Source organism: Taudactylus pleione, unplaced genomic scaffold (genome assembly GCF_031769625.1).
Source record: "Taudactylus pleione unplaced genomic scaffold, aTauple2 ptg000066l, whole genome shotgun sequence".
In the NCBI taxonomy this organism is placed as follows: domain Eukaryota; kingdom Metazoa; phylum Chordata; class Amphibia; order Anura; family Myobatrachidae; genus Taudactylus; species Taudactylus pleione.
The window spans coordinates 20,413,859-20,439,244 of record NW_028284468.1 but is presented as its reverse complement, the minus strand read 5'-3'; the positions used below and the strand labels follow the sequence as shown (position 1 = coordinate 20,439,244).

At 44.1% G+C, this 25,386-nt stretch overlaps 1 protein-coding gene across 1 annotated transcript in view; it reads left to right on the top strand.

Moving 5' to 3' along the window:
• The window catches only part of EEF2KMT (eukaryotic elongation factor 2 lysine methyltransferase), a 96,736-nt gene that overhangs the window by 45,911 nt on the left and 25,439 nt on the right, over positions 1-25,386 (top strand). The window contains exon 7 of the mRNA XM_088466738.1: positions 14,037-14,338. Within this exon, the coding sequence (XP_088322864.1) occupies positions 14,037-14,338 (302 nt within the window). The remainder of the gene's footprint in view (positions 1-14,036; positions 14,339-25,386) is intronic.

The window sequence follows — 25,386 nt, the reverse complement described above, 5'->3', positions numbered from 1 at the left end:
CGGCTCCAACGGTGTTCACAAGAATCTTGGCCCATATAGTTTCTTTGTGAAGACACTATATACCATAATTCCATATTTGGAAGGCCTGCTCCTCAAGGCTCCTTCAGAGGTCCTTCTGTGGAAACATCTGCGGGTAGCAGTGGACACTCTTCAAACTCACGGTTGGAATGTGAATTTTACCAAGTCAAATCTACTCCCGTCACAACAGATTGCGTTTTGGGTCTTCTGTACGACACGTAGTGTTAGCGGGTCTTCCTCCACTCTGAGAAGAATCGTGACCTCCAGTCCAGTAACGATACTGGATCAGAACCTCTATATACCTCTGCCTGTACCTTCTAAAACCCTTCCTATAAACCTCTAAGGATGACGCTAATTTGCGTACGCAGTCATACCATAAATAAAGACTTAGACGTGGAATCTGTGGTTCCAAAGCACAAGTGTTATTCAGATAAAAGTTCAGACAGTTACACGCAATTGATCAAGACACAATTTAGGCGCAAAAGGAAAATTATACAGACCCAAGTACAGTATACATACGCAGGCGCTTCCGGACCCGGAGATAGGCATCAGCAAGAGACCCCTAGTCATACAGCGTTCAGCACGAAGACTGAGAATCAGCATTCGTGCACACATATTTATACCCCCCCAGAATAAACAGGACAATAGGGAAGTTTGTTGCTGGTGTCATTGGTTCCCAGGGGAGAAGCATCTGTTACAGCACATTTAACAGGCTAGTTCAAATAGACTCTGCCTGCCTCTAACAGCTGGGGATCTTCCTCTTCACGCCCCCTGCAACATCCTAACAGTTGTTCCTAAAATATAAATTTTGTTGCTTGTAGGCTCTGCGATCCATAATTCGAGAATGCATGATGCGATCTCCCCACCGATAGCATCGGAATACTGTAAAAAGAGTATGCATCAGTACAACTCCAAACACGACTTGTTTAGCATGTATAATACCTTAGTTATCAAATATCTTTATTTCTCAGCAATTAAACTAACTGAACCAACTTAAATCATACACTTTAAAGTGTATTGAACCTTATGTGTGAATATGTAATGTGTGGGTATTCAGGGTTTGATATAAGGACGCTAGTTAACTTGGGGCAGATGCGTGCGCATAATGCTAATAAAACAGTGGTTTCATACAAAGTCCTATGCATTCGCTAATATGCGACTAGTTAACAGCGCAATTGTGTGTATTAATGTGTGTATGAGAAATGGTGAAAGATGCAAACGCATGGTGCTATTAGTATTATCGCCACATGTACTAAAATGTGAGTTTATCTAAAATGGCGCTTAGGCGGCCATTCGCAAAATGGCGTCTTGCGATCTCCTTTTCAAGATGGCGTCTTGCGGCCATTCGCAAGATGGTGTCGCCGCGATTAAATTTTAAACTGAACTTGTCTCAGCCAATTATTCAGCTTCGACAGTCCACCCTTTGATAGCAAACAACATGCTATCACAATCTGCTATTAGAATTTAATTTAGGCTTACATTTACGTATTATTTGGTGTTGCTATGGGATGGCACAAGGTGGTTCTTTATCCATCAATAATGTGTCTCTGGGTGGGGACATAAAACTACTATTATACGCACACCGCGGATCTTGGAAGATCATGTGAAAGGTGTGGGAATGCACCAGTCTTATAATAGCAGTCTTGAAGGGGAATTGAGACTTTACATTATCTGAGGTGTTCTATGAATAACATTTCAATAATACATTCTATGCATGTCTAAATATAATACATCAAACTATTGTATTTCCTAGTTCAGGGTTGTAATGCAGTTCTATATTTACCTCGGTATACATATTGTCATTACTGACCACCATCATAGTTTCATTCTTTCGTTTCTCTCTGTTTTTACATTTTCCACACTTCAACACAATAGGAACACACCGGACGCATATGCCAATTATTATGAAGACAATCAGTTTAAGGATTAAGAATTTGCCTATGCTGGCGATCACTTCCTGGACCCATTCCCCTAGACCTGAGAACCATTTCACTGGGTTCAGCCATGAAACCCATCCTTCTATCTTCTCCCCTATTTCAGCCACTGAAGCGTTATGGTTTTTGCGAAATTCCCACTTTAGCTGCAGAATTTCATCCATCTTCCGGTCTATCACCTCCTTAGGGTCGCTGGTATCATTGGTGACATAGGTGCAACATTTTACTCCAAATTGGGTGGCCAATGTTACGTAATACCCTCCAGTAACAGCAGTTAAATAATTCAACACTAGCCTGTGTTGCACCAGTTCTTTCTTGTACGCTTGCAATTCTCTCCCTGTATACCTGAATGTGTCATCGTACATCTCGGTGATATGATCTATTAATTTAGCAAGTTCCTGGATATATCTAAAATTTAATGTACCCCCAGGTACCATATTTCTTTTGCCTCTGTGTTCATATTGTGTGTGAAGATATGGTGATGGTGTGTTTTTATGTATACCCAGCATTTCAACATGTGTAAGGGTCATAACTTCTGGGACTACTCTTCCCAGGTAACACAAACCTTCGGAACTCTGGGAGAGCCATTTATACGCTTTTCTTCCACAGATGAAATATACATTATCAGGGAGAACATAAGGAATGGTATGCATCATTATCATTAAGCACATTTCCCTTGCAAACAATCCTATTTCTGGTTCTTCCATCTGGTACATGCAAGTTTCTGGCTGTATTATTTTAGCACAATAACCATTTGGCACCTTACCAATAATTTCTTTGGTGGAACTCAATGTATACCGATACCTAAAATGTTTCCCACCAGACTTAATGGAGCGCAGCAGATCATGGTTTATGGACTCATTATAAGCTCTTTGTGAGAAGGTCATTGTCTGATTATTCCCCGTCACTTCCCAACTCCTGGGTTTTTTGGGGTTGGTTATGTTTAAACACAAAAGTGATCTATCTACTTGGAATTGATGGAGTTTGAAATGAGGTGGTTTGGATGAGAGGAATTTTCCATCCAATGTTTTCCCTTTTTGCAATTCTAAAATTTCTGTGATATTCAACGGAAATGGCACCAACCCTACGTTATGCTGTCCCTGTGGCACATGTGAACACACCCAGCAATCAGTTTGATTTAACACTTTGCCTACCATGCTATGATAACCCTCTAGAGGATACCCACCCCAGTACGGATTATACTTAGGTTGGCACCGTTGGATACAGTTCTCGTCAACTAGGGACCCACAAAGCTCACAAATACAGGAATCTTCAGACGATAAACCTCCACACCTTCCCCGAGTATCCGGAATGACAGTTCTCTTAACAATAACAGTACTAAGATTGGTCAGACACTCCCCTGATTGGCATTGCACTCCTCCTGATTCCACTCCATCAGCACTGCCATCAGCTCCTGTTTCCTCAATCGGTCCCCCATCACAGACACTGGAAATCCCCAGACTGACCAGGATGGTGGTCATATTCTCTAAAAGAGAATATGAAAATGAACACAGCAGGCCCGTCCATTGTCACAACAAGACCTGCAAATTTCTCTCAGTTCAGGTATCTTACTACGACCTTTTCAATCCTCCCGGAACAAGCTCGCGAGTGACAGGTCCACGCTATCAGCTTTGTCTCCGACTTGTTTCTCCACCGGTTGATTGACCTTTTTGCAGTGAGTGGAATGGACCCAGGTATCTCTCTCGGCCACCTTCAAAGATGTAGTACTTGTCAGTAGCACCTGGTACGGACTTTCCCACCGATCAGTCAAACAACCTGAACGCAAGAAATTTCTGATCATTACATATTCTCCTGGTTCAACATCATGACAGTTCATTTCAGGCATATCATTAGACAACAATTTCAGTTTCTGCTGCTGTTGCTTTAACTGCTTACTCATTGATATAAGATACTTCACAGTTACCTCGTTGTTACCCTTTAGATCTTCCTGTGGACTTATAATGAAATGAGGTTTTCTACCGAACAATATTTCAAATGGGGACAGATTCAGAGGAGGTCTATGAGTGGTCCTTATGCTATGTAGGACCAAAGGTAACTCTTCTGGCCATCCTAGTCCAGTCTCAGTCATAATTTTACTTAGCTTTTTTTTTATTGTCCCGTTCATCCTCTCTACCGTTGCACTGACTTGCGGTCGGTAGGGGGTGTGAAGTCGACTATTAATACCAATCAGCTTACACATATTTTGAAAAACATCACCTGTGAAATGGGTACCCCTATCACTCTCGATGATTTTAGGGATACCGTACCTGCATACAAATTCCTGAACTATTTTCTTGGCAGTAAACGCAGCAGTATTAGTGGCCGCTGGGTAGGCTTCAACCCAGTTAGGAAATAAGTCTGTGCACGCTAATACATACATAAGGTTCCTGTAGGGTGGTAATTGGATGAAATCAATTTGTGTCACCTGGAAAGGTCCATCAGTCGGTGGAATGTGGGACGGTTCGGTAGGGATCGCTTTCCCTATGTTCTTTCTCAAGCAGGTCAAACAGGACATTGCTATCTTTTCTGCTTGTGAAGAAAAACCTGGTGCGCACCAGTATGCCCTCACCAACTTACACATACCCTGTTTACCCAGATGAGTCAGACCGTGTGCTGCCTCAGCCAGGCTAGGGTAATATGCCTTGGGGGCTACTGGCTTACCATGTCCATCCCTCCAGAGCCCAGAGGACTCTTGCCCACATCCCTTGGACTTTCAAATGGATTTTTCCTGAATTGAACACAAATTTTGCATCTCAATTAATTTCAGCATATCAATAGTTTGAAATGACATAATTGTTTCTGTTGGGGAAAGCATTTTTAACCCTGCTGCCCATTTTGCAGCATCATCAGCTCTGTTGTTGCCCAGTGACACCGGGTCATCCTCACATGTGTGGGCTTTGCATTTAATTACTGCCACTGCCTTGGGCAGTTGGATTGCTTCTAAAAGATGTTTTATGTGTTGTGAATGTGCAACTGGTGTGCCTGTTGCTGTCATAAAATTTCTCAGACGCCATAGAGCCCCAAAATCGTGCACCACCCCGTACGTGTACCTCGAGTCAGTGTAAATGTTAGCAGATTTGCCTGCTGCCAGTTCACATGCTCTAGTCAGTGCTACTAACTCTGCCACCTGGGCTGAGTGAGGAGGACTGAGAGGTTTAGCTTCTATGATGTCTGTGTAATTTACAACAGCATAACCTGTACATAATTCACCTGTGTCTGTTTGTCTATGACAACTCCCATCCGTATAAAAAGTTACATCCACATTCTCTAAAGGTGTATCATGTATGTCAGGTCTAGCACTAAAGGTCTGATTCAGATGTGCATATCATTATGTCTGCCGAACTCACCTCCCGCCAGCAACTCCTCTCCTTCCACCCTTTGTACATCATGTTGTACATATGGTAGGTATGTTGCTGGATTCAGCGTACTGCAACGTTTAACAGTAATATTTGCAGGAGCGATTAGAGCTAGTTCCCATTTGGTGAACCTAGCCAAGGAGACGTGTCTGGTTTCAGCTGAGTTCAACAGAGCAGATACAGCATGGGGAGTGTAGACAATCATATCACGGCCCAATACTACGTCCTCACTTTTACTCACCAATAAAGTGGTAGCTGCTACACTTCTCAAACAGGTGGGGAGTGATCTTGCTACCGTGTTCACTTGGGCACTGTAGTATGCTACGGGCCTACTGGCATCACCATGTTTTTGTGTAAGGACACCTGCAGCACAACCATCGGCTTCCGTACAATACAAATCAAAAGGTTTTTCATAATCAGGTATTCCCAATGCAGGAGCTCTTGTCAGACTATCCTTAAGATTAAGGAAAGCCTGTTCTGATTCCTCTGTGTGTATGACACGATCGGGCTTTGAGGAAGAGACTAATTCCTGTAAAGGTAAGGCCAAAATAGAAAAACCTGGTATCCACATTCTACAGTATCCACACATTCCCAAGAAGGTACAAATTTGCTGTTGATTTTGTGGCAGTGTCATGTTTTGTATGGCCTGGATTCTATCTGTTGTAAGGTGTCGTAACCCCTGGGTTAGGCAGTGTCCCAAATATTTTACTCTGGATTGGCATGGCTGTAGTTTGTCCTTAGCCACCTTGTGTCCTGTTTGTGAGAGATGAAGTAACAAAAGTTTAGTATCATTCAAACATGACATAAACAAGTCAGAACTGTCATGATTGGTGTCTGCGAGTTACCTGTCTCAGGTGGTGATCGGGTTTCAACGGAGGCCGGCATGACTGGAATCACAGAGAATGTAAATAGCTCTATTTACAAGACTTGGGTAGCAGTGAAAACTGCCTTTGATGATAAATGACAGGAACTGGAGGGACCCGACTGGGACCGGCAGGAAGACTTGTGAAGTGAACTGATGAACTGAGAACTTGACTCTGGACTGGAACAACGTGGACTGAACTGATGAGCTTGGAACTTGACTCTGGACTGGAACAACGTGGACTGAAATGATGAGCTTGGAACTTGACTCAGGATTGGAATGTGACAATGGCTGAAGGAAAGTCAGGTAATGCTGAGACGAGGGCTAAACAGGGTAATCTGGAATTACTATGACAAAGGCTAGAACTCAGGTGCAGGCTGGACAGGATAATTGGAAATAACAGGTTTCAGGAAGGATTGGGTAGGTTTGGGAATTTGCAGGCTGGACAGGATAATTGGAAATAACAGGTTTCAGGAAGGAATGGGTTGGTTTGGGAATTTTAGGTTCAGGGAGGGAATAGGTAGGTAACAGGGGCAGGAGTTGATCCACAGCAGGAAGCAAGGCAGGGAGACACGATGCAGGTTACAGAGTGCCAGGGACCAACCAGGAGTAGGACTAACAGCAGAGCACAGGCCAGGTATGCTGTAACAGGACGTCTGGATGCCAGGTATTACTGTAGCAGGTTTTCGGGATGCACCAGGGGTTGCTGTCAGCAGGCTTACTGGATTGCCAGGTTTGGCTGTAACAGGTTTTCTGGAAGCACCGGGGGTTGCTGCCAGCAGATTTACTGGATTGCCAGGTACAGCTGAAACAGGTTTTCTGGATAGCGCCAGGGATTGCTGTAGCAGGTTACAGGGACAGACTTGAATGCATGAACCATACACCACGGGAAGACGAGATGTTCAGGCCCAGAATGCTATCAGGAGAGGATATATATATCATGGGTCTGGCAGCAATTGGTGGATACGGACAGGTGGTCTGGTAGTAGCATTCTGAGTGGTGGAAGGCACAACATGCAGAGGGAGTATTCATCTCTGCAGCTCTGAGAATTGAAATCACAGGTGTGGTTCTCATCAGGGCTAGCAGTGCTCACAGACAGAGGAGAGACCAGGTGCATAATCAGAGCAAATCCTCCAGGCAAATTACACACACAGATCCATGGGGAAGCTGACAGGGGTAAGTCTCAAGGCAAAAAGGTGACAACTAGACAGGGTCGACACAAGAACATAGCAATAAATTGTCCACATATTGAATTAGAACAAATCCATTGGCAGGTTGAAAAGATTGTAAACAGTCGTGCAATGCCTGGGATAAGATACTGGGGCTGTCTATGAAACCTTGGGGTAATCGTGTCCATGTGTATTGTAAACCTCTGTATGTAAAGGCGAATAGATACTGACAGTCAGGATGGAGAGGCACAGAGAAGAAAGCAGAACAGAGGTCAATGACGGAGAAATGGGTTGCATTTGGTGGGATTTGCATCAATATGACAGTTGGATTCGGCACTACAGGGAATTGACTCTGTACTACCTTATTAGCACCTCCAAGGTCTTGTACCAGCCTATAACCTCTCCCACCACTCTTCTTCATCGGAAAGATGGGACTGTTGGCTACACTAGCTGTACGAACTAAAATTCCTTGTTGCAATAATCGCTCAATTGGAAAAAACCCTAATTCTACCTCCTGTTTTAGTGGGTACTGGGGAATTTTTGGAGCTTGCCTTCCGCTTTTTAAATTTACCATTACTGGGCTTACGTTTGCCATTAATCCCTGTCCATCTTTAGTCCAAAGGGAATCTGGAATTCGGGACAACATTTCATCTACCTGTGATGGAGTTTCATTTAAAACGGTAGAGTGATACATTATCCTTTGAGGAGTGTCTAACATATCCCGCACCTCGTATACCATTCTCTCTGGGATATCTAAAAATACACCATCAGGGGTGCAATATATAACACATCCCATCTTACATAACAAGTCTCTGCCCAGTAGGTTAGTAGGAGCCGCAGCAGCCAGGAGAAAAAAATGCCTGATATGCAACGGCCCAATAGTAACCTCTGTGAACTTTGTTAAAGGATAATGTTCCACTTTACCTGTTACACCCATTGTTGGTACTGTCTCGTTGGACATCTGCAAATTAACGGGAGATTTTATCACCGACCTGGTTGCCCCTGTGTCTACAAGAAAAGGATATTCAGTACCAGCTACATCAAGCATCATGACCGGTTCTTCCCTAGTACTTCCCGTTAACCTGACCATCGGTAGACTACAGGTATGACCTGAACCCTAGCGTTGGCTACCATTCTCCAATAAAGCATTTACGGCTACAATTGGAGCTGGTGCCTGCTGAACATTTGCTGGCCTCTGTGCATATCCCTTATGGGGATATCTTGGTCTTCCCTGATGTGGGATCCCTACTCCTTTTACTGTACAGTTTCTACTTAAGTGTCCTGTTTGTTTACAGTTAAAACATGTTTGTGTTTCGGGTGAAGACATGTGGTGTTGTGAGGTTTGCGCAGAGGGTAAAGGTGGTGGATATGGGTAAGGATAGGGAGGGTAAGGGTATTGGTGGATAGCCTGGGACCTGTGGTTGCATCGGGTTAGTGGGATAGAGTTGTGTTTGTTGTTGAGTGGGGTTAGTGAGAGCACATACTTGTTCAGAAGTGAGTGTGTGTGTCTGTTGGCTGTGATGTTACCGTCATTCCCTCCAGAGCTTCTATACTGACAGTCATTAGTTTTTCGCTCTGGGCTTCTCTCTTTTTGGAGATGTTTTTATTATGTTCAATGGCGGTTTTTATGAGGGTATCTATTGTAAGTCCCCGCCAGCCAGGCTGTGAGGTCTGAACCCGAGTTTTTAAACTCTTTCAGACCGTCCACAAGTACCGTAACTATCATTCCTCTGTGGTGAGTGCTATCTTTAATATCTTCTATCCCAGTGTACTGGGTGATAGCCTGCAGAGCCCGATCACAGTAATCTTCTGCAGTCTCACTCTCTTTCTGTTTAATGGTGAAAATTTTGTTCCAGTTAACTACTACTGGAAAATATATACCCAATTGAGTTACAATGCGGGAAATGTTACCTTGGTTTACTTGGTCTGTTAAGGGAACGTCACCACCCAATACACAATCCGTGATAAATTTTGTCACGTCGGTATTGCGTGGCAGACAGGCCCTTAACACCACACGCCAATCTTCATTAGTGGGCTCATGTGAACTACCCAAATTTCTCAAAAATCTTTGACATTTGGCTAATTCCTTTTTGGGATCGGGGAAATCATTTATGATGGAATTTAGTTCTGCTCTTGTCCAAGGACAATGCATTACTACTTCCCTCGTGGGCACTATACCGTTCGCGTCTGCATTTCCATTTGGAACAGTTATTGTCCGAATGGGATGCAGACCGGTAGCGCTGCTACCTTTTCACCTGGTTACCTGGCTGGGGGTTTAATCTGCTGCTGCTGCTGCGTATGGTATGAACAACTTCCTCTACGGGTGCAGAGGGCATTAACACTTCCCTTGCTGTTACCGATGGAGATGGCGGCACCACTCGTGATTGTGGTGATGCAGCATCTATCATCTGCACAGCATGGGAAATGGCAGACATTACAATAGGCTCATCATCCGCATCATGAACATTTTCTTTATAGTTGCTTAAGAGAGGGTACAAGTTGCTTGTTACATTTTTATGGGTATTTTTGGTAACTGTATTTGCACCTCCATCCACATAAGGTGGGGGAGGTGAGCGTGAACTGCGGGCAATACTCTCCACAACGCTACCTTGCCGCATGTGTGAGCCAATTTGCGGCTCGCCCGATATTGCAATTCAGCGTTGCGGATGCATTTTCTGGCAATGCGCTTGCGACGCTAGTTTGCGTCGCTTGCACATTTTTAAGCCACGTATCCCCCTCATGCTGTCTAACACATTTTTATCTAAACTACCAATTCTGGGAAACTGTCTAACACTCTTCCTCGTCATATTAAACCATAAATCACAATACCTTATTGCATAAGTACCGTACTTGGAATGCATGATACGGCGGGCCGAACCGATCGGCGCCTCCATTAGCAGCACATCATTGCCTAACATCTCTACTGTTTACGTGGCTCCCATTTTGAGACAACTCCTACGCTTTTCAATAAAGATTTAAACCGGTGAAAGACAATCAAGACACTTTCACTTACCTGTGGACGTTTTAAGTCGGCGGCGCCCACACACCTGGATAAGATTTAGTAAGGCAACTTCCACACTTGGATAAGATTTGAAAAAGGCAACTTCCACACCCGGATAAGATTTAGTAAGGCGACTTCCACACCTATGAGAGTTTATATGTCGGCTACTCTCATGCACCTCTCTACAACAAAGACAACATGTACACCTGCTACTGTGTATAGAACGGTAAACCTGCTTACCGAGCGGCTAGACTAACCCTTGCACCTAGCCTTTAAGGATCATACAATACCCTTAACTTTGTTTAACAAATATTCACTGTTGCACACTTTTTTTTCCTGCGCAGAAAAATACACATTAACCCAGATATTGGTAATAGAAAAAAAATGTAAACCTCAATGGCTTTGTTCAAACACGTGGCAGCACAACCGGAAGTACGTATACGCTATTGTGTATTGTGCGACCTGTCGCATACACAATAATGCGACTACCACACAACCGTATAATGGCTTTTTAACTGTGTACAAAAGTGCGTCTTTTTGCTATGCGCAAACCTGCGGCTTGGTCGCGTCCTCAGTACTGCGACACCCCTTTAAACGTAAGGTTCTATCAACAGAGGAAAACAAACTTTTTCCTCTCTTGTCCCTGGATTCTAGTCAGCTTCCTTGATTCACATGGAGACGGATAGCGATCTTTCAGCACAAAGCGGTTGCAAGCAAACCCTGCATGTGGCCATTCCACCCTTGGCTGAAATATCGATGGCCATATGTACCGTGTGAGCAGGTAAGTGACTTCACTACGAGCCCCCAACTAACGATACTGGATCAGAACCTCTGTATACCTCTGCCTGTACCTTCTAAAACCCTTCCTATAAACCTCTAAGGATGACGCTAATTAGCGTACGCAGTCATATCATAAATAAAGACTTAGACGTGGAATCTGTGGTTCCAAAGCACAAGTGTTATTCAGATAAAAGTTCAGACAGTTACACGCAATTGATCAAGACACAATTTAGGCGCAAAAGGAAAATTATATAGACCCAAGTACAGTATTCATATGCAGGCGCTTCCGGACCCGGAGATAGGCATCAGCAAGAGACCCCTAGTCATACAGCGTTCAGCACGAAGACTGAGAATCAGCGTTCGTGCACACATATTTATACCCCCCCAGAATAAACAGGACAATAGGGAAGTTTGTTGCTGGTGTCATTGGTTCCCAGGGGAGAAGCATCTGTTACAGCACATTTAACAGGCTAGTTCAAATAGACTCTCCCTGCCTCTAACAGCTGGGGATCTTCCTCTTCACGCCCCCTGCAACATCCTAACAGTTGTTCCTAAAATATACATTTTGTTGCTTTTAGGCTCTGCGATCCATAACTCGAGAATGCATGATGCGATCTCCCCACCGATAACACCGGAATACTGTAAAAAGAGTACGCATCAGTACAACTCCAAACACGACTTGTTTAGCATGTATAATACCTTAGTTATCAAATATCTTTATTTCTCAGCATTTAAACTAACTGAACCAACTTAAATCATACACTTTAAAGCGTATTGAACCTTATGTGTGAATATGTAATGTGTGGGTATTCAGGGTTTGATATAAGGACGCTAGTTAACTTGGGGCAGATGCGTGCGCATAAAGCTAATAAAACGGCGGTTTTATACAAAGTCCTATGCCTTCGCTAATATGCGACTAGTTAACAGCGCAATTGTGTGTATTAATGTGTGTATGAGAAATGGTTAAAGATGCAAATGCATGGTGCTATTAGTATTATCGCCACATGTACTAAAATGTGAGTTTATCTAAAATGGCGCTTAGGCGGCCATTCGCAAAATGGCGTCTTGCGATCTCCTTTTCAAGATGGCGTCTTGCGGCCATTCGCAAGATGGTGTCGCCGTGATTAAATTTTAAACTGAACTTGTCTCAGCCAATTATTCAGCTTCGACAGTCCACCCTTTGATAGCAAACAACATGCTATCACAATCTGCTATTAGAATTTAATTTAGGCTTACATTTACGTATTATTTGGTGTTGCTATGGGATGGCACAAGGTGGTTCTTTATCCATCAATAATGTGTCTCTGGGTGGGGACATAAAACTACTATTATACGCACACCGCGGATCTTGGAAGATCATGTGAAAGGTGTGGGAATGCAACAGTCTTATAATAGCAGTCTTTAAGGGGAATTGAGACTACATTATCTGAGGCGCTTAGGCGGTAATTCGCAAAATGGCGTCTCGCAATCTCATTTTCAAGATGGCGTCTTGAGGCCATTCGCAAGATGGCGTCGCCGCGATTAAATTTTAAACTGAACTTGTCTCAGCCAATTATTCAGCTTCGACACCAGGGAACGACCTCTTCTCCAACTACCTCAGGTGTTGGTTCTCTAGTGCAAGCAACTTCTGAGAAAACTGGTTGCCTTCGAAGCGGTTCCATTTTCCAGATTTCATGCCAGGATGCTCCCGATCCTACACCGTTAGTCCAGGACGGGCAGACAGCTTTTCTGGCTGTCTCTTTAGACACGCCAGTCACATCGGTGGTGGCTTCACACTCTGAATCTGTCCCGGGGCTCTCCTTTTTCAGTTTGGAACTAATTGCTTGTTACGACAGATACCAGTCTGACTGAGTGGGGAGCAGTCATCCTGAAACAGCTTTTTCAGGTTCTCTGGTTCCCCCATGGAGTCCACTCTCACCAACAACATCCTAGAGTTGAGGGTGATCTGGAATATTTAGGCCGAGGCTCAACGGTCTCTGCAGGGCCAGCTGGTTCAAGTTAGGTCGGACAATGCTACGGCTGTCATATAAGTGTCAGAGGAAGCAACATGTGCCCAGTGTAACACACAACCCTGCTCACATCCGAAGCCTATACACCGCCCTGCATCCAACCAGCCGCTAGGACTTCCTTTTACAAACAAGACCGGCAACAGGGGATCACATAAAGGCCAGCTGTCGGACTTACTCTGCTCCCACACAGTGATCAGCAAAGGCTGGTTCCATCCCCTTATTAGTGCTCCTGTAGGACCAGAGATTCTGGACACACTCGGCACACCTATGTAGAACTCATCCAGAGACAGAGGGAGCATGCTTAATGCAATGTTCCTGCATGATACATGTGTAACTGGTGAACTTCTCTCAGTTGTGCACTTTATATTCTGCCAAAACAGAGCTACTCCCCGGGACCAGACTGTTGTGTGCTGCTGGTCTGGTCTCTCTAGTCTCCATTTAATTAAGAGAACTGTCATCACCAGTGGGGGTCTGTATGTACCATGTCCACTGTGACTACGCTAGACCTACACCATACAGGACTTTATAATGATCTTAGAGTTCTTATATGGAATATACAGATGTGTCTACATACATCTATCCTCTGTGCGCTAAAATTTGCGTTAAAATATTTTCATTAATATGTTTGATATTTTGTATTTTCTACATATTTTTATATTTCTCGTGAAAAAGCCATTTATCAATACCTTCCAAAATGATGAACACACAACATAATTGGACGTCCATTATTGTTATTTCTAGGTCACAATATTGTATGTTAAAATATTCATATCAATGTTAAATGTACATCAGAATTGTTTTAGAATGTTTCTTATTCCTCATTATAAATCTATAGACGTTTTGGAGAAATATGTTATCATATTGCAGATGTATACTTCATTTTAACTTTGTACATTTATGTTTTGAGAACAATTTTAGAACTTGGAAGTGGAATTGGATTGACAGGATTGGTCATATGTAAGAGCTGTTTTCCAAAGAAATACATGTTCAGTGACTATCACCATAAAGTACTCCAGCAGCTCAAGAAAAATATCCAGTTGAACGGCTTTGTGCTGGGTAAAGATCATGATAATCTGGCAAACTGTGTAAAAGCAACTGAAAGTGCAAAGAATGACAGCATCGTTCATCTATCAGCAATTGAGCTTGACTGGGAGTCTGTTACAGAAGAACAGCTTTCACATCTTGAAACTGATGTGGTTATTGCCACAGGTAATATAATAATGTCCAAAATGTATCCTTTTTATGTAATTTTAGTATTTTTAGACATCAAATTGTTACATCCCTACTTTATAAAATGTCCCAGAATAAGCACGTACTATATAGATATTCTGAAAATCTGCACCTCTCACTAAGGGCCATATTCAATTTAAAGCGTTAAGTCCGGATTTGCGGTAATTTACCGCCGATGACGTCATTATCGCCTGTTTTAGTTTTACCCCGTATGCAATTAGGCGTTAAGTCAATGCAATGTAATAGGCGGTAAAGTATCGCCTATGAATGGCAGGCGTTAAAAAGTGCAGAATTGGTGTTTTGGGGTGCAACGTTTTGGGATCCCCCGTGCAACCTTCAGACAGTCCCCCAAAGGTAATCTGTGTCATAAAAAAAATTAAGGACACCCCAAAAATTGACTTTGAGAAAGGGGGCAAAAAAAAAAAAAAAGTTGGGGTACAAACTTAAAAAATAGCAAACTTGACTGGTTTTTCACGATTTTTTTAAGTCACTTTAGCAACTTTAAAATATGCTGCACCCTATTTTCAAGTACCCCAACTTTGACGGCCATAGTTGTTTTGACCTAAAAAAACTTCTAAATGCTCTTCTGCATCACCTTATTCAAATCCGCATTTATGCAACTGCCGCAGCTATTAGAAACCCTGACTTCCTTCAGGAGTTAAAAATGGGGGTACCCTTTGTCCTCCCCTATGTCTACACTTCTTTAGGGGGGTCCCTAGAATATTTCCAGAAAATTCCCGTTTTGTTTAACCTGTAAAAGACAGGGTAAAAATTTACAAAAAAAAATGACATAAGGTCCCCCCCCAAAAGCCAAACCATCCACAGGCTTGCCAGCCAGTGGTGGTTTCGAAAAATATGGGGAACAACAAGTGTAGGGTTCCACCGTATTTTAGAAACCAACCCAAGGCTGCAGGGACCAGTTCTGGTTTTAAATATAGGGGTAAAAAAATACGTTCGGATCCCCCTATATTTAAGACCAGCACCAGACCCAATCGACCGGGGTGTAATGCCACAGCCCGGAGACCCAATCACCGGGGCTCCAGGTCCAAAGCATTAGCACTCCAAATCGGTCAGCACAAGCCGGTGATCTCGGGGGAGTCGGGGACCCCCAAAAGAAGGGTCCCCCCCTCCCGAGCACCACAGGCTTACGCTGAAGCCTGGGCTCTTCCCCATACCCCTGGCTTGGTGGGTATGGAGGTAATGGGGGGGCCAAATAATGTAAAACTACTGTGTTTAACAGTGGAACTACAAGTGCTAGCATGCCTGCCATTTTGCACTTGTGGAACAACCAGTGCCAGCAGACATGCGGCACCTGTAACTTCACTGTAAAATAAATAGTTAAAAAAAGACAAAACACACACACCGTGAAAGTATAACTTTATATCACACACCTACCCATTCACACATACTTACCTATACCAGATGAATCTGTCCCCTTCTCCAGTAGAAATCCATGGTACCTGCCCTGCAAGAAAGATTTCATACTCGCCTATATCCTGGTGCTGGTCTCCGCAGCATCCCCGGGACTTGTCAAAACAAAAAAACGAGTTTACCCGATCCACGTAACAGCTATCAGTATGTGTGTTGCCACACATACTGATAGCTCCAGAATGCCAACTGACGGGACTGAACGGGGCATTGTAGTCCCGTCAGCCAATCAGCGGCCGTGCTGACTGTAGAGCTACCAGCTGACTCGCCCACGTGGGAACTGTCAGTTGCCGGGCCAATCAGCGGGCGCTCTACAGTCAGCGCGGCTGCTGATTGGCTGATGGGACTGCGATGCCCCGTTCAGTCCCGTCAGCTGGCATTCGGGAGGGTTGTGTATGTGTTGCAAAACACACATACACATCCTTTGTCCGTGTGGTCAATAGAGTAGGTTTTTTGTTTTGCCAAGTCCCGGGGATGCTACGGAGACCAGCGCAAGGATATAAGTGAGTATTAATTCTTTTTTGCAGGGCCATTCTTTATGGTTATTCCATCTGGTATAGGTAAGTATGTGTGAATGGGTAGGTGTCTGAAATAAAGTTATACTAATCACGGTGTGTGTTTTGTCTTTTTTTAACTATTTATTTTACAGTGAAGTAACAAGTGCCGCATGTCTGCTGGCACTTGTAGTTCCACAAGGGCAAAATGGCAGGAATGCTGGCACTTATAATTCCACTGTAAAGTACAATAGTGTGACATTATTTGGCCCCCCATTACCCCCATACCCACCGCTCCAGGGGTATGGGGAAGAGCCCCGGGCTTCAGCGTAAGCCTGGGGTGCTCGGGAGGGGGGGGGCCTTCTTTGGGGGATCCCCGAGATCACCGGCTTGCGCTGACCGACTTGGGGTGCTAATGCTTTGGACCTGGAGCCCGGTGATTGGGTCTCCAGGCTGTGGTATTACACCCCGGTCGGTTGGGTGTCTGGTGCTGGTCTTAAATATAGGGGGAACCCGACGTCTTTTTTGCCCCCTATATTTAAAACCAGCACTAGTCCCTGCAGCCTGGTGTTGGTTTCTAAAATATGGTGGAACCCTACACATTTTGTTCCCCATATCTTTAGAATCCACCACTGGCTGCCAAGCCTGGGGCTGGTTCGGCTTTTGGAGGGGGGCCCTATGTCATTTTTAAAAAAAAAAACTTTTATCCCGTTTTTTTACAGCTATAAACATAAACGGAATTTTAGGGAAAAAATCCAGGAAACCCCCTAAAGGGGGATCACTATGGGTACCCCCTTTTTTATCTCCTAAAGAAAGTCAGGATTTGTAATAGCCGCCGGCAAGTGCATTTTTGCTGAATTTGTAAAAAAAAATTACTTTAGGGACTTAAAAATATGCTAGTACCCATTTTCATGTACCCCAAATTTGATGGGACCACTTAAAAAACTGAAAAAAAAACCTAACTGCTCTTCTGCATTACTTCTTCAAAGTCGGGAAAAAACACCTGCCATGGCTATTTAAAAACCCCGACTTTCTTCTGCAGGCAAAAACGGGGGTACCCATAGTGATCCCCGAGGTCTGGACATCTTTAGGGGGATCCTACAATTATTTCCCGAAAAGCCCCGTTTTTTTTCGCCGATCCAAGTATTGGCGGGTCCCGTTTTCGCCTACTTTGAAATTGAATACAGGGATACGCGGGCACGTGCGCGATACTTTAACGCCAACAAAACAGGCGAAGTCGGCGTTAAGTCCGGGCTGCGTTAAATTATCGCGGCTCGGCTCTAATTGAATACGGCCTAAGTTTCTGAAAGTAAAAAGTGTGGGTTCTGTGTATTATGGGCTCGATTCAGACCCAGACGCTGTCGCACTGTGTGGTGTAAGGACAGCCTCTGTATCTTAGCGACGGCAGAGCGAACGCACACGCCGGTCTAAAGACGCCCACTTTTCTTTCTTAACTCATTATCTCCAGGAAGTGTATGAATAATCAGAACCATTGAGAGCCATCGGAGTTGCACGCAGCGCTTGGGGTAGACCCTAACCCGCCGCAAGCACTACGATCACTGCAGGCTGAAATACAACCAAGTGACATGTAAAATTACGCTTCTTTGCTAATTATGCACACCCATAAAACTAGGTTTTGACGCCCAGACACGCCTGCGTTCGCAGCACCACTCCCCCGTTCACAAGCACCTTCCCCTGTTACCACCCACAAACGGCACTATCTGTCACTCAAAGTCGCGGCCAGCCTGTGTACTATGAGCGCACAACTCCTGGACGCAGTGACTGGTTCGCGCATGCGTCAAATACTTTGAGTGACAGTACAGTTTGTGGGTGCGATAATTGCCCATAGCATGCGTCCGCGGCTTAGCGACCAGGTTTGAATCGAGCCCTATGTTCCTGATTTTGAACAATGGCCCTGATGCAGACTCTCTCGCAGCCACAGGCAGCTCGCAGGGTCTGTGGGCGTTTTTTTTACTTTATCTCCAGGCCGCTCGCAAAGCTGTGGGTGTCCACCCACAGCTTGTGCGAGCGGCCTGGAGACCGTCGCGATTATCGCCATCATCGGGCTTGCTACGAGACCCTGAGGTAGGGTCTCGGCTGACGCAAGCCCGAGTGGACTCCCTGCTCTATTAGAGCAGGAAGTCCACTACTGACATCACGAGTGATGTCAGTAGGTCCGCCCTCAAACACCAGGCCAACCACCCCCCCTACACGCCTACAAAACGGGGCCAGCTGTCACTAAACATCGACAGCCCCCCAGTCCTGTAGCGAGCCCCGCAGCAACTGAAGCTCAGTCGCTCGTCGGGCTTCGCGCATGCGCACACCGGACACGGCGCATGCGCAGGGTCCAAACATCGAGCCGCTTGCGAGCGGCTCTGAATTAGGCCCAATGTGTATGATTCTTGCTTGTGAATTAGCACAGGCTATGCACATTAATAAGTATTTCCATATACCCATATTTGAAAACAAGATTTCATTTGTAGGACAGGATTATTTAAATGAGATGCAAAGGGTGGAGATGGTATATCGATATATCGTTATCGCTCATATCGTCCAGGTTTTGGGCACTTCCACCCCCCAAACGATGGTCGATGCCCAGGAACGGATGGTCGATATCGACCATGCATGCAGGCCAACCTGGCCGATATCGACCAGGTTATCCTGGTTACTAGAGGGACCTGCGATCATCGATCGCGGGTATCTATAGTTGTTTGGGGGTTGGTGCATGTGCCGGATGTTCGATATCGAACATCCAGCACAAGAAGGACGATCAGATCAGATCGTTGTCTGATCGCGCTGTGTGTACGGAGTTTTAGGGGTACATTTTCAAAGATTGTGCCAGCCTTCTATAAAATTTGCCATAAATGGACTTCATTTTACCACATTGTCAGAGGTTCAGGGAGGGGAAGCGTTGGGGCAGTAAATGTAGGCCTACTAAGAGGTACATATTTGGGGTTTTGACAGGGGCTTTAAATTTCAAAGATTTATTAAGGATACAGGAAGAACTTAACATTTATTAGATATGCTTTAAAATTGTCCTTTATCTTTAGGACATAAGCCAGCAAAATAAAAGTTAAAAGATAGTGAAATAATGGTGAAAGATGTAATAAAGAATGTGTAATAAATCAGATTGACCCTGCTGTGTGTCTGTGGTGTTATTGCTACGTGGTATATATAAGAGAGTATTAGGGTTAAACTCTTAGTCACACCGGTAATAAGAAAGTGGGGATTATGGGCCTGATTCAGAGCCGCTTGTAAGCGGCCGCTCGTTCGCTCCGAGCGATGTTTGCCCAACTGCACATGCGTACGGATCGTTAAACGCATGCGCGAACCAATCAGTGTGGTCGAAATTCATGTGCTCGCAAAATAGCGAATGCCTGATAATTTGAGTGACAGGAGGAGGCGTATGTGGGTGGTAACGGGGGAAGGTGCTTGAAAACGAGGAGTGGAGATCCGAATGCAGGCATGCTTAAAGGTCACGACGGGCGTTTTAAGGCTGTGCATAATTAAAACAGCAGCGTCATTGACCACCTCACTGGGTTATTTTATAGCCAGAACTGCTCGCAAAATTGTGGTAGCAAAAACCAACCACAAGAATAGCGAGCAGTTCATACCCTGGTCGATGTACTCGATTAATCTAATAAATAGCGGACATGACGTAGGATGCGAGCGGCCAGGGGGCGTATTTTTTCAAAAAACGACCGCAAGTTTTGTTCGCTCGTTCAGACCTAGAGGTGCCCCTATTTTCTGGACGAGCGAGCGCTAATTGCGTCCGGCTCTGAATCAGGCCCCATGTTCCTCTGGTTGATAAAATAAGAACTGGTAATTATACAATATTTATGCAGTCCGAGATAAGTTTATAGTTATTATTCCAGAGTGATATGAAGTAATGTTATGTCTCACTGCAGATTGTGTTAATTTTCCCTATTGCCACCATCCAAATATTTCAGAAAGATAAATTGTTGCTCTATTAACAGAAATTAGTCATTTTAGAAAATATTATAAAAGGGTTCATTCATGTCAAAATCCCTTTGAGCGAGATAATATCCACTGGATTGTATATTATCTCTAAAAAGTTATTAAAAGTTTCTCAATCTGCATGTGCTTCCTTCAATCACTATATCAGGGTGTTCACAGGGGAGACATTGTAGCAGTTTATTACATTCTATTCAATCCCAGTTAATAAGTTTGTTAGTCTAACTTGTCCTTGTAACTAAGACTGTTCCCACGTAGCTCATTAGTATCGTCTCATTATTGGTTAGTATTACATCATATTAATTAAACAGACACTATTAGAGCAGGAAGTTCACTGGGGCTTGCGGTGGACGAGACCCTACCACAAGGGTCTCGTCGCAAGCCCGATGGTCGCGATAATCGTGACCATCGCCAGGCCACCCGCTAAAGCTGTGGGTGGTCACCCACAGCTTAGCGAGCGGCCTGGAGGCCGGTGAAAACAAAAAACCGGCCCACCCTGATTCAGACTGAATGCTCTCAAATAGCGAGCGCCTCTGAATCAGGGCCTAGGACCGTTCCCATGTAGCTCATTAATATCATCTTATTATTGGTTAGTATTACATCATATCAATTAAACAGACACGCAGCATGGCATGCCTCTGCAGCCCCAGACTATATTGATATTGGAGGACCAATGAAATCCCGTTTCCCGGTCACGTGACCGGCTAAACCAATCAAGCATAGTCTCTCATTCTCATTGCTTCTTGTTAGGACAATACTATAATCAAGGACCATGATTCATATGTTCTTTAAGAGTCACGATTCATTTATCACACATTGCACAACATTCTCACATCTAATCATCTCATCTTGTCTCACCAATTGTAGGACCATAATTAATTATATCACCTTTTTTTACTAAATCTAGTATTCTATACCCTTTCATGACACCATAAATATGAACACACTTTTTACTAAACCTTCCTATTATGAAGGTACTTCATACCCTTTCATGGCACTATAAATATGAACATAAGTAGCATAATTGATATATAGTGGGGCATTAACACCTAATAATATACTAAAATACAATGGACCAAGAAGGATTTACTATAGAAGACTGTACAATATTGACTAATCAATGGATGATAGTAACTTTATTATCCATTGCTGACAAATCTGTACTTAGGCCCTCATTCAGAGCCGTTCGCTATTTGCGGTCGTTCGTTTAAAAACAAGGGGTGGCTATTCAAATGATCCGTACGCACATTGCAGTCTGTTCACACCTCTAAGTCTGAACGAACGAGCAAAACATACGCTCGTTTATTTGTTAAAAACGCCCCCTGGCCGCTCGCATCCTACGTCATGTCCGCTATTTATTAGATTAATCGAGTACATCGACAAGGGTATGAACTGCTCGCTATTCTTGTGGTTGGTGTTTGCTACCACAAATTTGCGAGCAGTTCTGGCTCTAAAATAACCCAGTGACGTGATCAATGACGCTGCTGTTTTAAATATACACACCCATAAAACGCCCGTTTTGACCTTTAAGCACGCCTGCGTTCGGATCTCCACTCCCCATTTTCAAGCACCTTCCCCTGTTACCACCCACATACGCCTCATTCTGTCACTCAAAATAGCAGGCACTCGCTATATAGCGTACAAACGATTTTCGGCCGCACTGACTGGTTCGCGCATGCGTACTAAAAAGCGTACGCATGCGCAGATGTGCAAACATCGCTCGGAACGAGCGTACTGCCGCTAACGAGCGGCTCTGAATGAGGGCCTTAATTTCATAAATCTACACTGTATGTCTGTAATATTATTAATATATTTTTTATTGTCACTATTCCTATTATTATGTTTTACATATAGGATTATAGTTTTGGTAATCAACTTTCACTCCTAATATGGATAGATGATCACTAATTAGTAATATATATAGTAAACCATATATCCATACTTCGCATATGTTAATATTCACTACTGCTGGCCATGGTGTACAGCATATATATATATTTATATATATAATATACATACCCCGTGCACCCATTTTTGATTATCACTTATCATGTAAACACGAATAATGTGACAGATTGCGATCTGATTGGCCGACGCGAACTCACCCCCTTCAATTCAGTGAGGGGTATACGGAGCACTCACCGAACAATAATACAAAATATGTGATTGGATAGAACTATCACATGGTACAGTACTCTCAATGAGAATGAGAGACTGTGCCTGATTGGTTTAGCCGGTCACGTGACCGGGAAACGGGATTTCATTGGTCCTCCAATATCAATATAGCCTGGGGCTGCAGAGGCAATCGGTGTACCCTGAGAAAGCTTACTATCCGCGAAACGCGCATCGGCATGCCATGCTGCGTGTCTGTTTAATTGATATGATGTAATACTAACCAATAATAAGATGATATTAATGAGCTACGTGGGAACGGTCCTAGGCCCTGATTCAGAGGCGCTCGCTATTTGAGAGCATTCAGTCTGAATCAGGGCGGGCCGGTTTTTTTTTTCCACCGGCCTCCAGGCCGCTCGCTAAGCTGTGGGTGACCACCCACAGCTTTAGCGGGTGGCCTGGCGATGGTCACGATTATCGCGACCATCGGGCTTGCGACGAGACCCTTGTGGTAGGGTCTCGTTCACCGCAAGCCCCAGTGAACTTCCTGCTCTAATAGAGCAGGAAGTTCACTACTGACATCACTGATGATGTCAGTAGGGCCGCCCATAAACGGCAGGCTTTCCTTCAGGAATGCCTCAGTTTATCCAGCCACCCTCCCTGCATGCCTATAAAACGGGGCGAGCCGTCAATCACAATCGACAGCAGCCCTGTCTTGTAGTGAGTCCCGCAGCCAGTGCACACTGCCCAGCCATCGACCCGCTTGCGAGTGCTATGGGCTCGCGAGCGTGTCTGAATCAGGCCCCTAGTTACAAGGACAAGTTAGGCTAACGAACTTATTCACTGCGATTGAATAGAGTGTAATAAATTGCTACAATGTCTCCCCTGTGAACACCCTAACAATAGTGATTGAAGGAAGCACATGCAGATTGAGAAACTTTTAATAACTTTGTAGAGATTATATAATATAATCCAGTGGATATTATCTCGCTCAAATGGATTTTGACATGAATGAAACCTTTTATAATATTTTCTAAAATGAACAATTTCTGTTAATAGAGCAACAATGTATCTTTCTGAAATATTTGGATGGTGGCAATAGGGAAAATTAACACAATCTGCAGTGAGACATATTATTCCAGAGTGAAGTAATGTGAAGTAATGTTAACTATAAACTGATCTCGGACTGCATAAATATTGTATAATTACCAGTTCTTATTTGATCAGCCAGAGGAACATAGGGCCTGATTCAGACCCACTCACGAGCGGCTGTCCGCTCGCAAGTGGGTCGATGGTCTGCACTGAGCATGCGCACGACGGAGGGAGCTCCGTCGTGCGCATGCGCCAGACACGACGAGCGAAGGACTTTCCTTCGCTCGTTGCGTCCGATCAAAGGGGGCGTGCTGTCAATGTTGATTGACAGCACGCCCCCTTTGGTGGGCGTGCCGGGGGCGTGCCTCCCTGACGGGGGCGTTCCCACGGGAACGCCTCCCGTCAGAAGCCGGCCCACTGACATCACTAGTGATGTCAGTGGGAGTGATTTTGGCTCTGATAGAGCCAAAATCACTCCGGAGCTTGCGGTTGAAAACCTCAACCGCAGGCTCCGGCTCGCAATTTCGATGGTCGCGATGGTCACGACCATCGCGGCCATCAAAATGCACGCTCGTATAGCCTGTGGGTGGTGACCCACAGCTATACGAGCGTCCAGGAGGACGCTCCATGAAAATGGAGCCCGGCCCTCATGCAGAGCGTGCGCTCTGCTCAGAGCGTACGGCTCTGAATGAGGGCCATAATCCCCACTTTCTTATTACCTGTGTGACTTAGAGTTTAACCCTAATACTCTCTTATATATACCACGTAGCAATAACACCACAGACACATAGCAGGGTCAATCTGATTTTATTACACATTCTTTATTACATCTTTCACCATTATTTCGCTATCTTTTAACTTTTATTTCGCTGGCTTATGTTCTAAAGATAAAAGACAATTTTAAAGCATATCTAATAAATGTTAAGTTCTTATTCATAAAGATATAATTTACGTGCGCCACCCAAAGGACAAAACCTATTTTTTCTGCCTGTATCTTTGATGTATCATTACCCTTATCCTTGGCAGCACCCCTGAATGAAATCATAATTCATTTATTTATGATTATACGGGGTTCCTTATAATCATTATTGTAGGTGTGTGCAGATGTATACTGTATATTCCTTTGTATCTGTGAAAGATTTAATAATGTCAGAACAGATGCAAATCCACACTTGAACAAAAAATACTGTCCCAATTTTTTCCCCCCATTAAAATTATTGGAACCAACAGATTTGCCTTGTAGTTGTTTTCCATGTCGACACAAAAAAACCCCAAAAAATTAGTGGCCTCTCAGAGACATGTTTGTGTAAAGCCTTTGTTTTTCTTTTTCGATTGTTAGGAGGGAAAAAAAAAGTTTTCATTGTAAGCAGCATTAGATCTTTAATTTTGTTGAAATTATAAATTTCAACACCTGGAAACGCCGACATGGACAAAACATCACCTCTTGAAAAGTCAGCAATGTGAAAAGTGGACATCAGCATTAGGGATATGGGTAGAGTTACTTCACAAGCAGATTGTCAACATTTCATCAGTGTCGATATGCTGAATCTCAACATGAACCTCACTCTCTGTGTTCGTCCTCCTGTTTTTTTTCACTACCAGCCTAGGCTTAAAAGCCTAATTTTCGGTAGGGGAGGGGACAGACCCTATGCAATATTTTTTTTTGTATGATATAGATTTCTAATTGAGAAAAAATAAGACTGCAATCTTGTAGCGGGATCAGCATTTGAAACCATCAGGGATAGACAGAGGATTCACTGTAAAAGGTCTAAACCCCTTTTGGTAAGTACTGTTGCTTTCTTCTCAGGGTCCATAGGGCTCCACAGGGAGACAGTGGGGGTGTAGGTGGGACCTTGGAGGACCGAACACCAACAGCAAAGCTTTTCAATTACAGGATGCTCCCGTTCTTCCCTCTATACCGCCCAC